Source organism: Conger conger, chromosome 8 (assembly GCF_963514075.1).
Source record: "Conger conger chromosome 8, fConCon1.1, whole genome shotgun sequence".
Lineage (NCBI taxonomy): Eukaryota > Metazoa > Chordata > Actinopteri > Anguilliformes > Congridae > Conger > Conger conger.
Genome location: NC_083767.1, coordinates 59,393,690 through 59,411,323, shown reverse-complemented (window position 1 = coordinate 59,411,323; position 17,634 = coordinate 59,393,690). Strand labels below are relative to the sequence as shown.

The following is a 17,634-nucleotide window of genomic DNA, read 5'->3' as shown; positions in this document are numbered from 1 at the left end:
ATAAGACCGAGCCAATTTGTTTACTGAGGCTTGTGAGTTGGTTCAGACTGTCCAGACACCTCCTTGTGGCTCTGTGCAAGGACTGGAAAACATATCGCTGCCACCCTCTGGGGTGATTCCAGATCAGCAACGACTCTCCTATGATTTTGTCAATGTGTTCCTCCAGTTTCCATAACTGGGCCAAACTCTGACCTTCCCCTGTGGATGATGTGTTTAATTTGGGAACAGGTTTTCTTTTTTCCTCCCCGTTTGATGGCAAACCATTCTTGTTTTAACTGTTCATAAGTATATGGAACTCGAGACAGATATATCTTGCCAGTGTTTAGTCTTCCCCAGCTCTGACAATCCACCGCTTACACCACTGAATAAGACATGTTTTTTGGCTTGTACTTCCATGAACAGCGCTGCAATCTCCACTTCAGGGAGGTTTTTTTTCTTTTGACTTTTCTCGGCTATCTCTTTAAATTGCCTGCAATGGAATTCCAAGCTCCTTATGTGGAATTTTAGGGGTGCCAATTTATACTAATCACAGGTTCTGTGAAAGAGCTTTTCGTTAACAATTCATTAGTATTTATTGGCATACACATGTGGAACTGAAAAAAGCTGTCTCTTCGTTTTTGGTAAATCAGGCGGAATTTGTTAATTCGTTTTCGATTGTTCAGAAATTTACACACGTCTTTTTGAAAATATTGATGAATGCGCCCCATTGGATGAAAGGATCTGCCAAAGAAAATTTTATGTGACGTAACATTAAGTAGCAGTTATTCACATTTAATCAAGTCACTCATTACTGGCATTGTGGATGGTTCAAATTGGTTTGTGGGGAAAATAACCATGTTCAAATGAATTACGCACAAGAAAATGCTCATTTTAGCAAAGTAGCAACAAACGAGGGATGGTACCAGTAAGATTGCTTGCAGTATGACTGGAACCTTTTTCTAGAAAAGCCAAATAACATTGGAATGTCGCCACAATATGTATTACTGAACATTTCTGCTACACAGAAACACAAATGACATTCCTCTCCTACTGCTCCACAGGTACATGAGACAAGCTGTTCCTGGTTCAACAATGGCTGCATCTGCCGAAGCCTCAAACTCTTCGTCCACTTTCCACAACAACGCAACTCATCCCTTCTATGAATGCTATGACCTCGCTTATTCAAAGACATTTGGTACAGCCATTTCAGTCACAATGTTCCTGGGCGGCGTGCCCCTCAATACGTGGCTACTGTTTCTATTTGCGAAGAGTTTATGTGCAGGCGTGGTGACATCTGACATATTTTCTCTTAATGCTACTTTTATACAGACTCTATACTGCTTGGCCTGCCCTTTAATGGCAGTAGGTTTGTACTGCCAAAAACAATTCATTTTACAGATCACGCTACTGGCCAATGGCCTCATGATGGTTGGATGGTCACTGTTCCAGAGCTGCACTAGTGTGAAGCGTTACCTAGCGGTGGTCCACCCCATAGTCTTCCTGAAGATCAGTGCACCAAAGTATCTGAAGTATCGGGTGATGGGCTCCATAGCCAACTGGCTGGTGGCACTAAGCATCAGTTCAATCTTTATAACTTCAAACCCAAAGTTCCCTATTGAAGTGCTCATTGCCCCCTTCCTCCTCATGCTGGGTCTTAACACCTTCTGCAGCCTCTCCATATTGAGGGCCCTGAAGCGCCCAGCTCCGGGGGACAGCGTGAGGGAGGGCATGCACAAGATGAACCGGCAGGCTTTCAGGATGGTGCTCATCACCCAGCTGCTGGTGACCTTCAACTTCTTACCATTTATTTGTACAGGGTTTCTGAAACATGGGGGATTATCTGAAGAGCAGGTCTGCTTAGGCTATGCATTGTCCTATACTTTCATTGGAGTCACAGCAGTCGTTCAGCCCATATTGTCCCTCAGCCGAATGCCACCTAGTCAAGTGTGCCCCTGCCTGAACCTGGAACAGACAGGGTAACCAACTGCATGAAGCTAACTTTTTTCATCTACTGGCCACAGTGGTTGGTCTATCCCAAAAATGGTCAGCCAATTTCACTGTATTTCAATTTAATTCACTTTAATTTTTTTAATGTACCTGGTAGAAAGCAGGACAGTATTTATAGGACTGTTTGTTCACTGTCTCTGCTCACAGTAAATGTGCCTATAGTAGAACTGTTCAGTGCCTTGTATAAGAGGTACCTGTGTGTAATGAATGTAGAATGTATATGTGCCTCCCTATCACTTGTATGTGCAATTTAGTCATTTCAAATCTACCACAAATGGAAACCATTGCTTGCAGTAGTTCAGATGCAGTAATTCTTTTTTCAATCATCTTTTGAATGCTGGCCAATACATGACAGCACATTTGAATTCAGTCAACATCTCCCATTGCTTTTAAATCCCCTTATTCTATATACCACATATTTTTATTTATTTCATATTTAATATTTTTGTTGTATCCATGTTTGTTCTTGTACCTCTGTGGACGTTGATGTTGCTCTTTTGTTGTAATATGCTTAAAATGATGCAATAAAAGGCTGCAAAAAGATTTCACGATTTTCATGCAGTTCACCCTGATTTAATGAATTTATTTGATGGTAATCTATGCGCCAAAAATGTACAAATCAGGATTACTGAGTTAGCCGGATAGCTGCAGAAAGTAGGATTACTGAGTTAGCTGGATAACTGCACTGAGTAAAACACACAAAGCAGGATCACTGATTTAGCTGGATAACTGCACTGAGTAAAACCCACAAATCAGGATTACTGAGTTAGCTGGATAGCTGCACAAAGGATGATTACTGAGTTCGCAGGATAATTGCACTGAGTAAAACCCACAAAGCAGGATTACTGAGTTAGCCGGATAACTGCACAAAGCAGGATTACTAAATTAGCTGGATAACTGCACTGAGTAAAACCCATAAAAGCAGGATTACTGAGTTAGCCGGATAACTGCACAAAGCAGGATTACTAAATTAGCTGGATAATGCACTGAGTAAAACCCACAAAGCAGGATGACTGAGTTAGCCGGATAACTGCACTGAGTAAAACCCACAAAGCAGGATTACTGAGTTAGCTGGATAACTGCACTGCGTAAAACCCACAAAGCAGGATGACTGGATAACTGCACAGATTAAAAGCCGGTACAGCTCTTTTTACTTTGGTTCATGTTCCAGATTTGGGGGCGCCTGTTTTTTAATTTGTGGAACAGGCCCCTGCTTTGCGATACAGGCGCCACAGCAAGGCTAAAAGATCCAGCATATTATGCCTTTAAACACGAGCCCATTTCATATTGTTACACATGATGTTGCAGTTGTACGATTTCAACATAATAAGCTAAATTACTCAAAGGCCAACAGCAAATGCTTCTAAAAAGTCTCCTATGAATACGTGCAGACATACAGTAGCTAGGTTGATCAAGTGGATGCAGTTGCACAACGTAAGATTGCTAGCTACGAGTCAGTGAGCTGTTATCTAACTGGAAAAATGTTAGCATTGGATATCTCCCTTTTTGTTACCGTTGCTTGAGCAACATGTCTTTCGGGCAGCAAGGACAATAGGCACGTTCTGTCCCAGAGTTGAGCCAACTACTATCTCGAACTGTTGTCCACAGTATTTCGTTCTGTGACTTAGCTTCATCCATTCAACTTGAACCGGCCAATTTATTTATTTACTTTTCAAGTGAGTGACCGCTGGCAAATCGGTGGTTTTTAAGCCACAGAACTGGAGCAGCGGAAATCCATTCTCCTGTCGCCCTGCATTACCTCGCGCAGGGATCATTGTGCGCATTCCGCCCCTCGCCTAAAAAAATCCGCGTTTTGCCTACAGCCGTGACAGGGGTGGAGTCAGCTCAGGAGCGCTGCGAGTGTGCGACTCTGCGTGCACGGTGCGTGGCGGGGCGGGCACAGAAAGCTGAGAGCGAAACATGGAGGTACGTTATGTTTAGTCACCGCGCAGGACCTAGATTGCGGCTTGACGTATAATTGTCACCACTAAATATCGCTGTAATGTTTATGCGTGATTTTGGTGGGGCAGCTTTAGATTTATACACGAACTTGTTTGATTCTAATAAAAACGTTACTCGGAAGTGTAAGTGTAAATTAGCTTGCTATTCTGGCAGGTTAATTATTGTCCACTTGCTGTAACACACTGCCGAATAACAAACACGACATTATTAAATTCCGTCGCAAGTTATTACAAAGATTCCGGGCCTTCACTCTTTTCCCATGCATGAATTGAAGTGAGATTGAGGGGTCTGGAAAGACATTGTGACCCGTCATAGTCGGTAGATGGGCATAAAACACAGACAGATTTACAGTTTACGTGCGTATGCCTGCATGATACGTGCCCTCGGAACAGTGTTCAGTTTAGCGCGTGAACAAACACGTTTCTGCAGTGTTGCCAACTATCCATACTGTCCCCACGCTATGGTGCAAGGTACGATTTGTAGGGGAAGCTAGTTATTGCTAAAGGCCCTCTGATGTTCTCCTAAAGCTAACACTGGGTGTGCGTTTTTTTGTTTTGTTTTTTGCATTGCCTTGCTTATATAGATCATTATTTGTTGGGATTTTGTGTGCAGGGCTTATTGATCAGCAGCTTTGCGGGTTGATTTTCAGGCGCAGAGGAAGCTGTTGAACTCTGTGGCGCGCTGTGTGGACGAGGCGCTGTCAGGAATTGTCGCCGGCAACGCAGGGCTGGTGCAGCTGGAGGGACACAGAGTGGTGGTCCGCTCTGACCTGGGCGCGCTCAAAGGCCGCGTCGCCCTGCTGTCAGGGGGAGGGTCGGGCCACGAGCCAGCACATGCAGGTAAAACACACATTACATTAAATTGCATTACACAATATTACATCACATCACACTACATCACACTACATTTCATTACATTTCATTACATTACATTATTGGCATTTGGCAGACACTCTTATTCAGAGTGTCGTACAGTTGATTAGACTAAGCAGGAGACAGTCCTCCCCCGGAGCAATGCAGGGTTAAGGGCCTCTTTGTGGCCTGTAGCGTAGTGGTTAAGGTAAATGACTGGGACACCAAGGTCAGTGGTTCTAATCCCGGCTGTGCACAATAAGATCCGCACAGCCGTTGGGCCCTTGAGCAAGGCCCGTAACCCTGCACTGCTCCTGCTTAGTCTAATCAACTGTACGTTGCTCTGGATGAGAGCGTCTGCCAATAATGTAATGTAATGTTGTGTGGCTACACCGGGGATTGAACCACTGACCGTGCGCATCTCAGTCATGTAAATTAACTACTACGCCACACGCACGCACGCACGCACACACACACACACACACACACACACACACACACGGCTCCCTGCACTCTTAAGATTATGTGGGGTTTTGGGTTTTTTTTTTTTTTCCATACCTGTTCTGTCGCTGCTCAGGCTACGTGGGGGCCGGAATGCTGTCGGGGGCCGTGGCGGGGGCCGTGTTTGCCTCCCCGCCGCCGAGCAGCGTGCTGGCCGCCATCTTGGCTCTGTGGCAGGGCGGCGCCACCGCCGGGGTGCTGCTGATTGTGAAGAACTACACCGGCGACCGGCTCAACTTCGGCCTGGCGCTGGAGCAGGCGCGCGCCCGCGGGGTCCCCGTCGCCATGGTGATCGTCGCGGACGACTGCGCCTTCGCTCAGCCCGGCAAGGCCGGCCGGCGCGGCTTGTGTGGCACCGTGCTGGTTCATAAGGTACGGCACCGAGGCACCTCACTGTGCTGGTTCATAAGGCACCGAGGCACCTCACTGTGCTGGTTCATAAGGCACCGAGGCACCTCACTGTGCTGGTTCATAAGGTACGGCACCGAGGCACCTCACTGTGCTGGTTCATAAGGCACTGAGGCACCTCACTGTGCTGGTTCATAAGGTACGGCACCGAGGCACCTCACTGTGCTGGTTCATAAGGCACCGAGGCACCTCACTGTGCTGGTTCATAAGGCACTGAGGCACCTCACTGTGCTGGTTCATAAGGTACGGCACCGAGGCACCTCACTGTGCTGGTTCATAAGGTACGGCACCGAGGCACCTCACTGTGCTGGTTCATAAGGTACGGCACCGAGGCACCTCACTGTGCTGGTTCATAAGGTACGGCACCGAGGCACCTCACTGTGCAGAGGCAGAGAGACACAGAGACACACACAGACAGAGACAGAGATGCAGAGAGACACAGAGATAGAGACAGAGAGAGACACAGAGACACGCACAGACAGAGACGCAGAGACAGACGCAGAGACAGACGCAGAGACATGCAGAGAGACATTACATTACATTACATTAATGGCTTTTGGCAGACGCTCTTATCCAGAGCGACGTACAACAGAGTGCAAAGTGCATACCCATAACCAGGGCTAAGTGCGCTGAAAGACCCTCGAGGGAAGTACAATTTCAATTGCAGAGAGAGACACAGAGACACACACGGGCAGAGGCAGAGGCAGAGGCAGAGACATGCCTTGTTGAAGTTATTCAGGGTGAGTCTTTTAGATCTTTTAGATCTTGCCTTTGGCCAAATTGAGATTCGCAACCAGTTTACGCTGTAATTCTGGGTTTTACCATTTGTAAATGTGGCTGCAATCTCATTTTTTCATTTTGACTACACCGGTATTAGTGCTGTGCTTCACCAAAGTTACGGAAACCCAACGGATATGCTGCTGTTGTCCAAAGCCACGTACGAGTATATGAGGCATACATTTTTTTTTAGTACTTGCCTGTGGTTGAACCCACAACCGTGGCGTTGTTAGTGCAACGCTTGACCAACTGAGCCAGTGGGCTACTGAACGTGATGGCGTCTCTGTCCTGTCCCAGTTGGCTGGAGCCATGGCTGAAGAAGGGCGACCCTTGAAGGAGATTGTCGCGGAGGTGACGGAAGCAGCCAAGGGCATCGGTGAGAGTGACGCACGCGGCCGTTGCCGTGACAGCTTTAGTGGACCGTTATTACGCGTGAATGCCGACGGCTGCCCACTGCGGTTCTTGCAGGTACGCTGGGGGTGAGTCTGTCTCCCTGCAGTGTGCCCGGCTGCCTGCCCTCCTTTCAGCTTCCCCCGGGAGAGATGGAGCTCGGTCTGGGTGAGTGAGCGAGTGAGTCAGTGGGAGAGTCTGTTTGCACGAGTGGACGGCCGAGTGAGTCACTGAGTCAGTGAGTGAGTTAATGGGTTGAGAGAGTGAGTCAATTTCAGTTGGTTCGGATGGGGTTAGTGAGTCACTGAGTCAGTGAGTGAGCTGGTGGATGAATAAGTGAGTCACTGAGTCAGTGAGTGAGCTGGTGGATGAATAAGTGAGTCACTGAGTCAGTGAGTGAGCTGGTGGATGAATAAGTGAGTCACTGAGTCAGTGAGTGAGCTCAATGCTCTCTCATTTCATAGAGCTGTTCTCTGGTCTCTTAAGCATGTCTGTCTCTGTCTTTCCCAAAGGAATCCATGGGGAACCAGGCATCAAGAGGTCAAAGGTCAGTGTGTGGGTTTAGAGTACTGCCATTTTCTTGACATACTCTGGTCACTGGCAGGGTGCTGTGTGGCTGATATTTTCATGGATTGACTTGTAGGTAGCCACTGCTGATGAGGTGGTGAAGACCATGTTAGATCACATGACCGACCCCTCCAGCCAATCACATTTTTCGCTGAAATCTGGTAGGTCTTCTGGGATGCATTGATGGTTATATGTGATTTTTATTGCTTACTAATTTTCTCATTTCAGTATGATTTGTACAGAAAAAAGATTCTTCAGCTTCTCATACTATACTGTGGACAACTAGTCTGCCAGTGTTCCTCAACACATTCCTATCATGGGGAAGAAAGAAAGTGCAGAGTAATCGCCATCTGGGTATTTAAATCTGCATGTAACCTTGTGTTGATACAGTCTAAAAATGGAGGGATATCGACTATCATACAAATGATATGTTGGGGAGAGTGGGGTAAGTTCTCACACGGCTAAGTGAGAGGGACTGGCAGGAATGTTCGAAATTATATTTTTTGATGCTTTAGTTGCTATGTTAAGCTGACATTGTTTGCCGTAAATAACACACATGTCAGTTTGGGGCAAGTTGTCTCAATGGCTTCGGGTTACAGAGGTTACGGGATACCAGTGATTGTGCTTGGGGTGAAAAAGCACCTCCTAGATTTGGCCCTGCGGGTCTTTTGATGAAGTTATATTTTCGGTTTTCTATTTTAAATGAAAAAATAAAATAAATGTATTCACAATGACTTGGTTGTGTTTTTCTTTGTTGAAAAATAGCTGGGGCAAATTGTCACAAGTGCACACCCTCTACTTACCTGTCTATGAGGCTGTGCATGGTTGTTATAGTTTGTGTTTGACCATTGCTCTGTTGCAGGTGACAGTGTGGTCCTCTGTGTGAATAACCTGGGAGCCCTGTCCTGTCTGGAGATGGCTGTGGTCACCAGGTCTGCCATCAGCTGCCTGGGTACGAGTGACCTCTGACCTCTCTCCTTGTTTCCTGTATTCCTGATGTTTGATCTGTGCAGCACATTTGCAGCTGTCCAATTGACCACAGTGTATGATTGGGTTTCATGTGCTAGCATAGAAAAAAGATAGCGATTTTTTTTCTTGACTTTCTTCTGTCATCGGCCTCAGAATGGATCGGTGTATGGGTGGGGCGGCCTGTAGCGTAGTGGTTAAGGTACATGACTGGGACGCGTAAGATTGGTCCCCAGTGTTGCCACAATAAGATCCGCACAGCCGCTGGGCCCTTAAGCAAGGCCCTTAACTCTGCATTGCTCCAGGGGAGGTTTGTCTCCTGCTTAGTCTAAAATCAACTGTAAGTCGCTTTGGATGAAAGTGTCAGCCAAATGACGTGTAATGTGTATTGGCCTACATCGCACATTTAAGTGGGCGAGGCTAGAACAATAGGCTAAGCAATTGAGAAAGGGCTCAGAATGTGAGCATGAGGCACACTGAAACAAAAGTAGTAATTTCATAATAGACGCTGTACTGTCGGTAGAAGCGCTTTGGATTATCGCTAGTAGTCGGAAGGTTGCCAGTTCGATCCCCAATAACACCCAAGGAGGGCATTGCAGCATATCGCAGTTTGTGTGTGGGTGAATGAGAGGTATTAATTGCAAAGTGCTTTGGATAAAAGTGCTATATAAATGCAGTATCGACTGCTACTCATGTCAAACCAACATCTATATTTAGCTAACGTTAGGTAAGCAGTGTTTAAGATTGAGAACATTGTTTTGTTTCAATGTGTGGCTATCGCATGTTAACCTTTTGAAACCATTCCTGGCCAGTTTCAGTTGTGAACTGGGCAGCACATAGAGTGTCTATTGGAACATGCATGTCTATGGGGAAGCATAGGTGTGTGAAATAATGAGTTCTGATGACATCTTGCAAGCCGATCCATTCTAAGGCCAACCTTTCTGTTCTGTTGTAGCATTTTCTGCTTTTTTTTTTGTCTTCTGGGCGTGTACTGTATACAATTTACAACGTACCCATGAACATTACGCAACATAACGATAAAGCAGGTGCATTTTAATTAATTCGTTAATTCAGAGAGGCTTGCGCGGTACGTCTGCGAGCAGTTAAAACATTTTTTTGGTGGTTTTTCACGAATGACAAATGTGTGACGGTAGCAACTGTTGCCGTGGTTGCAGAGGGGCGGGGCGTGCGCGTGGTGCGGGTGATGTCGGGGTCCTTCATGACGTCGCTGGAGATGGCCGGCGTTTCTCTCACCCTGATGCAGGCGGACGAGGAGAGGCTCAGGCTTTTCGGTGAGTCCCAGCTTCCGCCTCGTCGCACCCCAGCGGGGGGGGTTCGAGGGTTAGGCGTTTCACGTGAACATCCCTTTGTTTGTTGGTTTGTCTGCTGCAAACAACCAACCTGCCGGCTGTGCTGAAACACAGGCCTCCTGAAACGTCCCCACTGGGTAGAAGTTCATATCTCTCTCTCTCTTTCTCTCTCTCTCCCTCTCTCCCTCCCCCTTTCTGTCTCTCTCTCCCCCTCTGTTTGTTTCTCTCTCTCTCCCCCTCTTTCTGTCTCTTTCCGCCCCCCCTCTCTCTCTTTCTCCCCCTTTCTGTCTCTCTCCCCCTCCCCCTCTCTCTCTCTCTCTCTCTCTCTCTCTCTCTCTCTCTCTCTCTCCCCCCCTCTGTCTGTCTCTCTCTTTTTCTCTCTAGATGTGAAAACCACTGCCCCTGCCTGGCCTAACCTCAGTGGCACTGATCTGAGTGGGAGAAAGTGCAGTAAAAAACCACCGGAAAAAACATCTGTGCCCGTGGAATCCACAAAACAAGAAGGTGAACTTTGCTTACTTACTTTTATGCACTATTCAAGCTGTTTAAGAGTTCAAGAGTTTTAAGAGTTTCAGCATTAAGAGTTGAGGTGTTGGAACGATCCACAACCAGCAGTGACCGTCAGTGTAATGACAATGTAGTGTAGTAATAATTTCATACAGTTTAATGTCCATAGATTGACAACTTGCACCTATGTAGAACCTCTTAAAGCTTGGTGTGCTTCATTGCCATCGCTCAGAAGTCAAAGTTTCCTGTGCCAAATATTGTTAGCTCTGGACCAATAAGAGTCCCGGATTAGATTAGTTGAGCAGGGCTTCTCCGATGAGTGGTCCCAGAACCATTGCTAGTACGTAATCTTGACTCTAATTAAGTGGAATTATAGTGATGTGATAACTTTGGATTGCCTTGCGTGGTTATAGATTGAGTGGCTTGCTAAATATTCTTGCTGTATGTTGATGGTGTCTCTTGTTGGGGTGATTTTGCGCAGCTTGCTTAATGTAATTTGTGGTTTTAGTAAGAATTGCGTTGTGGTTGTAGCTGCAGTAGCCCTGTGGATGTTTTCAGTGGTGGTTGTCTTTTGACTAGCGTGACAGTGTGACTAGCGTGACAGTGTGACATGATGTATGTGTTGGTGAGTGTCACCTCTGTTTGAATCCTCTCACCGACAAAGGTCCCCTTAGTGACGTGCTGCGGAAGGTTCTGGAGAAGGTGTGCGCTGACCTCCTGCGCCGCCAGGAGGAACTGAATGCTCTGGACCGTGCGGCGGGGGACGGAGACTGCGGGAGCACTCACGCTGTTGCCGCTCATGGCAAGTCACGCACACGCGACATGCACACGCGACAAGCACACGCGACACGCACACGCAACATGCACACACGACATGCACACGCGACACGCACACGCAACATGCACACACGACATGCACACGCGACACGCGACACACGACATGCACACGCGACACGCACACGCGACAAGCACACGCGACACGCACACGCGACATGCACACGCGACACACGACATGCACACGCGACATGCACACGCGACAAGCACACGCGACACGCACACGCGACATGCACACGTGACACGCGACATGCACACGCGACACACGACATGCACACGCGACATGCACACGTGACACGCAACATGCACACGCGACACGACATGCACACGCGACATGCACACGTGACACACGACATGCACACGCGACACACGACATGCACACGCAACATGCACACGCGACATGCACACGCAACATGCACACGCGACACACGACATGCACACGCGACATGCACACGCGACACACGACATGCACACGCGACACACGACATGCACACGCAACATGCACACGCAACATGCACACGCGACATGCACACGCAACATGCACACGCGACATGCACTCGCAACATGCACACGCGACACACGACATGCACACGCAACATGCACACGCGACACACGACATGCACACGCGACATGCACACGCGACACACGACATGCACACGCGACACACGACATGTACACGCGACACACGACATGCACACGCAACATGCACACGCGACACACGACATGCACACGCAACATGCACACGCGACACGCGACATGCACACGCGACACACGACATGCACACACGACATGCACACACGACATGCACACGCAACATGCACACGCGACACGCGACATGTACACGCGACACACGACATGCACACGCGACATGCACACGCGACACGCGACATGCACACGCGACATGCACACGCGACACACGACATGCACACGCGACATGCACACACGACATGCACACGCGACATGCACACGTGACACACGACATGCACACGCAACATGCACACGCGACACACGACATGCACACGCAACATGCACACGCAACATGGACACGCGACATGCACACGCAACACACGACATGCACACGCAACATGCACACACGACATGCACACGCGACATGCACACGCAACACACGACATGCACACGCGACATGCACACGCAACATGCACACGCAACATGCACACGCAACATGCACACGCGACACACGACATGCACACGCGACATGCACACGCGACATGTAGGGCGGCCTGTAGCGTAGTGGTTAAGGTACGTGACTGGGTCACGCAAGGTCGGTGGTTCTAATCCACAATAAGGTGTAGCCACAATAAGATCCGCACAGCCGTTGGGCCCTTGAGCAAGGCCCTTAACCCTGCATTGCTCCAGGGGAGGATTGTCTCCTGCTTAGTCTAATCAACAGTACGTCGCTCTGGATGAGAGCGTCAGCCAAATGCCAATAATGTAATGAGCGAGCGCAATAACGAGCAGAAGCCTTGTCGTTTCTCAGCTGACTTTTATTCATATTCATTTCCCTTCTGTTGACAGCCATTAAGGAGTGGCTCAGCAGTCACGTGGTCCCTGGTTGCCCCGGGCAGCTGCTGAGTACCCTGGCAGGATTGGTGCAAGAGCGTATGGGCGGGTCTTCGGGGGCGGTGAGTTGCCCATTCTTTTACTGGAGAATATTTTCATGCTTTCAGACTGAGCATCATGTACCGTATGTCCGTTTGAGCTTTTGTGGCAGAGGGACGTGTTCTGGCACTCTCGAGGCCAGTTTCGCAGACACGGATTAAGTCTAGTCCGAGATTACATTCTATTTTGAACAGAGATTCCCCGTACAGTCCTCAATTTAGTGCAGGACTCTGCTTAAACTGGCTCTTAAAGTGTCTGAGTACCTCTGGGAAGATGAGTGTCTGCATATTTGACATCTGCTTCAGGTTTATGTTATGTCTGAAGCCTTAGAGTTAATTTGTTTGTTTGTCTGTTATTGGTATTGTCCTTGCTACACCAGATACCAGGTTCTGGATTGTACATGTGATGATAATATCCCTGTGACTGGTCTGTTTCTTATTGCTGTCCTTTTTAAACACCCTACCATTGGTTTTTATTGTGCAGCTGTACAGTCTGTTCCTGACGGCTGCTAGCCCACTCCTGCTGGGCCGTGATGACCTCGCTGCCTGGGCTGAAGCAGTGCATGCTGGGACAGAGGCCATGCGCCGGTGAGGGCGTGCTCGTTTGATAGTTTGCTCGTTTGATAGTTTGATAGTTTGATAGTTTGCTCGTTTGATAGTTTGATAGTTTGATAGTTTGATAGTTTGCTAGTTTGATAGTTTGCTAGTTTGCTAGTTTGCTTGTTTGCTTGTTTGCTTGTTTGCTTGTTTGATAGTTTGATAGTTTGATAGTTTGCTAGTTTGACAGTTTGATACTTTGCTAGTTTGCTAGTTTGATAGTTCTCTTCCCTTCAAAGTAGAGCTTGGAGCTGAACATCAAAATTCATAATCCACTGGTAGCTTTAGCATGCACATTTGTGTCTACTGTAACACTTATGATGTACTGAGTGTGCTGCAACATGCCTGGGAAATCTATTATGGAAATGGGCTTTGAGGTGAAGGAGGAGTTTTATTGTTTTCCGGAGACAGATTGTTGGATATTGTCTCGATAACCACTGGAGGGCGCTAGCACTTAATCCGATGCATTGGTGTCTGCCTGTCTCTGCAGGTACGGGGGGGCAGACCCAGGGGACAGGACCATGGTAAGGCAGTTCCCTTCTCCCTCCCTGTCTCCATACTCCACCGCAGTCAGACCAGTGTCTAACCTGTGTCTCTGAACTTCACAGCTTGATGCCTTGTGCCCAGCTTCAGAAGAACTGAGGAAACTTTCTTCGGTGCCCTCTGCTGGCGGGATGGCAGCACTGCAGAAGGCAGTGGAGGTACAGCACGATGCGCTTTTCTGAAGGCAGTTATTTTCGTTGTTATTTTGGCGTAATGGCATTCAGAGTGAGACGGACACAATTTATGTCATGTATCGAGAAGCTTGTGGTGTCGTTTTTTTGTCCAATTCCTCCCGCTCGTGTTCCTGCGGCCGCCTGGCCACTCCTCATCCTCTTCGTCCTCTTCGTCCCGGTCTCTCTGACAGAGAGCCGAGCTGGGGGCGGAGTCCACGCGTGACCTCGCGGCGAAGGCGGGGAGGGCCAGCTACATCGCCGCGGAGCGCCTGACCCTGCCTGACCCCGGCGCTGTGGCTATCGCCACGATCTTTAGGTCAGTGCTCGTCGCCCTGGGAGACGCCGAGTGAACGCGCGCAGGAAGTCGGCCCTGCCGCTGAGACCAAGTGATAGCAATTCATCACTCTAATAACGTCACTCTAACGCAGTGGATCAGATCTCAGATGACGGGACGGGGACCAATCAAACGCAGGCACACTCAACAGCGGACAGTGTGGCACTATATAACAGGAGGTTGCAGGTTCCAAGCCAAGACTGCCTGCTGTTAAACCATAACACATGGACAGGCACAGCCATTCCTAATGTGTGTTTGCGGGTTTTTCTTTCCACCAGTTACCCTGGCTAAATGAGCTATTTGGCTGCATGCACTAGATCACAGTAACATGTTTCATATAAGGACGCCTGTTTGTTTGTAATTCACGGGCTTATCAGGAAATCAAAGCTAAAATGTCCATTGGTGTAAACGTTAGGGCCAAGTACTTCAGGCAGGAAGTGGGCAGGAAAAGCAGAAACAATTGTGGCCCTCATTGCACACCTCTGCCATAACATGATGTGCTTCATTGACCATACAGAGAACGCACCCCTGTGTAAACGAATACAAACAAAATCTGTTTACTGTGCCTTGGTTAGGGTGCCCTCTAAATATATGTATGCCATGTCATTAAATTCCTTGCATTTTAACAGAGTGAGATTGCTGGTGCAGATTCATTCTGACCTGAACAGCCACTGACTGCTCTTCATTTTAGCCACAGTCCACAGTCATGAATGTCATGCTGGAGAAATAGAAATTACCATGTAAATTTGAACACTAATAAAGTATTGTTTTTTTAAATGAATAAAATCATTTTCTGCAAGTTACTATCAGCCTCAATTTTTATTTGTATTTGTTTTTTGTTTTTTTATCCAGTCAGTATTGTTGATTGGGTCTCCCAGTTGTGATGCACTGGACAAACGCACAGAATTGGATATCCCAAAGGTCCCATGGTGCTGTAAGAGTGCGCTCACATGAACACGAATAGTGCCTGAAGTTCTATACAGTGGTTCTTTATTTTTTTAGTTATTATTGAAACGGCCGTTCCATCCAGGACACCCGAGACTGACCTTACCCCAGGAGCTCGCAAGTGCCAGTGGTTACCGGAGGTTTGCTGCTTAGAAGTGGAAACTGTCTCCAGTATATATCTTGATGGATCCATCCTATATCCCTGGCCATGGTTGTAAAACGTAAGGTGTCAGTATGCAGGTTGGCATGGGTGAAGTTGACCTAGGCAGGCCATGGGTATGGAGAGCAAATATAGTACTGCAATGTTCAGTACGGTGTGTGCAGGTAGCAGTTGAAATTGCACTTCCCTCTAGGGTCTTTCAGCGCACTTACCCCTGGTTATGGGTGTGCACTTTGTTGTATGTCGCTCTGGATAAGAGCATCTGCCAAATGCCATTAATGTAACGTAATGTTATGTGTGAATGTTAATGTGTGCTCCATGTTAATCTCTGCTGAAGCTACCTCCTGAGATGGCTACTGATGGCTTCTCTGACTCGTAGGTAAACTACAGGACCCATATCCGTTCTGAAGGGCCCACATCTTTTCCAGTTCCAACGCCCACCCTTGCGTACCCATCTGCAGTCGCAGCTAAAGACCAGTTTTACTGCGTGTCTTTTCACACATCTGTAGCGCTCTTTTTGTCGCGTTGCGTGGGCTGCTTTAGCAGTTGACATTTTCCCTTCTACAGTGTCATCAAAGACCTCTCTGATCAAATGATAAAACTATTTTCAAGTCAGCAAAAATAACCTTTTTTGGGTTGTTTTTTTTTTTGGTTTTTTTTTTTTGTGTTTTTTTTTGTGTTTTTTTCCAAACGCTCAACGGCTGCTAATCAGATGATTAACTGTGTTAGTGTGAAGTGTTACACCTTCACTGCCACAGTTAGTTTGTTTTCTTTCACCCCACAAGAGTTTTATCTGTGCCATTGAGTGGCTCTGTGTTCTTGTCTGCTTTCTCGGCTCTGGTTCCACTGGTTTATGGGTTCTGTGTTTCTGCCTGCCCTTTCGGTTCTGTGTGAAATATATCCCATTTTGTGGGTTCTGAGTTCTGCTTGTTTGGTTCGTAATTGAATGTTTCTATTCCAATCGGTGTGCAGTTTTTTTTTTTGTTTGTTTTTTTTCATGCTCTCTTTCTGTTCTGTCCTCCTCTCTGTTCGGTAGGTTCTGCGTTGTTCTTTGTGTTCTGGATTCTCTGTTTGTCATGAAAACCTTGAGCCCTGCGGCCCCTGCAGCTTTTTCTTTCTAAGACAAAGTCCACAGTGCGAAGGGCGGGCAAGGCAGAGCCAGACTGTCACCGAGACACTCAGGGCCTCTTAAAGGTCCTCCCACCTGCCTCACACCCACACAAACACACACACTTTCATTTCTCACTTTTCTCTATGTTCACTTCCTGCCCTGAACTTAAAACCGTGCGAGGCAGTCGGGCTCAACGCTCTGTGGCAGCAGGTTTGACAGAGAGACTCGCTCCTCCACCACCTGACCAGGTAATTTTGCGGACCGTGAAGTACTACTATTCTAAACAAGTTTATTAGTATTCTGTCATGTATCATGAAGCCAGTACACGCTTCACGGCTCTGTCTGCACTCTGTGTGGCAGGGGTAAGAGACCAGTGTGCGGCAGAGTGTGAGGTTTAGGCAAATTGCTGAAGTCGGAAAAAAACCGGAGGTGACTGGAACGGCTGAGTGATTCTAAAATATTTTCATCTTTAATTTCTCTTATATTATTATTTATTATTATTTTTTCTGGTGTTTATAATGATGTGGAAAGGAGGTGGGTATTGTTCTTTTCTCTCATGTTTTTAATCATTCCTCGTCAGAGATAGCGTAGTGTATCTGGATATAGAGATGCGTAGATGTAGAAGGTCATTAATCATCGCAAAACCGGAAGGATTTCTTTTTTCAGCATTTAATTTTTTTTTTTTTTTTATGTCCCGGAGCCAGAAAAACTGGATGATGAGGAGGTACCAAAATTAAAAAGGTGCACATTCCCAGCTTTTATTTAAGGGCATTTTTATAAACTTTGATAAAAATGCAGAAATTACAGAACTTTTTATGCATGGCCTCTCCGTTTCAGGCAGCGTAAGAGTTGAGACAAATGGCGTCCCTTGCGTTTTGGATTAGTCACGCATGTTCAATTGCATCTTTAGTGCCGGCAAAAGAGTGTCTAGAGAGTATACCATTTTGATTGCTTTTGGAGTTTGTTATTGGTGTTTGTCAATATCAGGAGCAGAGTTGTGTCAATGAAAGTCAAGGAAGCAGTTATGAAGAAAAGAACAGGGACCTACGGCTAAACCTTTGTCTTACCAAAATCATCTGCAGCCAAACCTTTG

The 17,634-nt window shown here is 47.2% G+C and overlaps 2 protein-coding genes across 4 annotated transcripts in view; both read left to right on the top strand.

Annotated features, from left to right (window-relative positions):
• The first annotated feature begins 3,761 nt into the window (after window positions 1-3,761).
• On the top strand, window positions 3,762-15,128 carry tkfc (triokinase/FMN cyclase). Of its 2 annotated transcripts, none has more exons than XM_061251757.1 (16): window positions 3,762-3,912; window positions 4,598-4,787; window positions 5,377-5,672; window positions 6,783-6,861; window positions 6,954-7,043; window positions 7,388-7,422; window positions 7,519-7,603; window positions 8,305-8,394; window positions 9,584-9,700; window positions 10,103-10,222; window positions 10,890-11,027; window positions 12,596-12,702; window positions 13,163-13,266; window positions 13,766-13,799; window positions 13,884-13,976; window positions 14,183-15,128. In XM_061251757.1, exons 1-16 carry the CDS (start codon window positions 3,907-3,909, stop codon window positions 14,339-14,341), a joined length of 1,743 nt encoding a protein of 580 aa, XP_061107741.1. In that variant the 5' UTR covers window positions 3,762-3,906; the 3' UTR covers window positions 14,342-15,128. The 2 variants fall into 2 exon arrangements, with proteins under 2 accessions (XP_061107741.1, XP_061107742.1); XM_061251758.1 differs by lacking the exon at window positions 3,762-3,912 and adding an exon at window positions 3,967-4,418.
• A 1,540-nt stretch (window positions 15,129-16,668) lies between these two features.
• si:dkey-9k7.3 (circularly permutated Ras protein 1) overlaps window positions 16,669-17,634 on the top strand; it is a 30,231-nt gene continuing 29,265 nt past the window's right edge. For both annotated transcript variants that reach the window (XM_061252344.1, XM_061252342.1), the window contains exon 1: window positions 16,669-16,789. In XM_061252344.1, coding sequence (XP_061108328.1) covers window positions 16,685-16,789 — 105 coding nt within the window. In that variant the 5' untranslated portion in view covers window positions 16,669-16,684. The remainder of the gene's footprint in view (window positions 16,790-17,634) is intronic.

What these genes read in the sequence shown, in the direction of transcription:
- tkfc (XM_061251757.1), top strand. An exon ending in CCACGAGCCAGCACATGCAG is followed by an intron (nt 4,788 to 5,376) that starts GTAAAACACACA and finishes GTCGCTGCTCAG; the next exon opens with GCTACGTGGGGGCCGGAATG. An exon ending in GTCTGCCATCAGCTGCCTGG is followed by an intron (nt 8,395 to 9,583) that starts GTACGAGTGACC and finishes CCGTGGTTGCAG; the next exon opens with AGGGGCGGGGCGTGCGCGTG.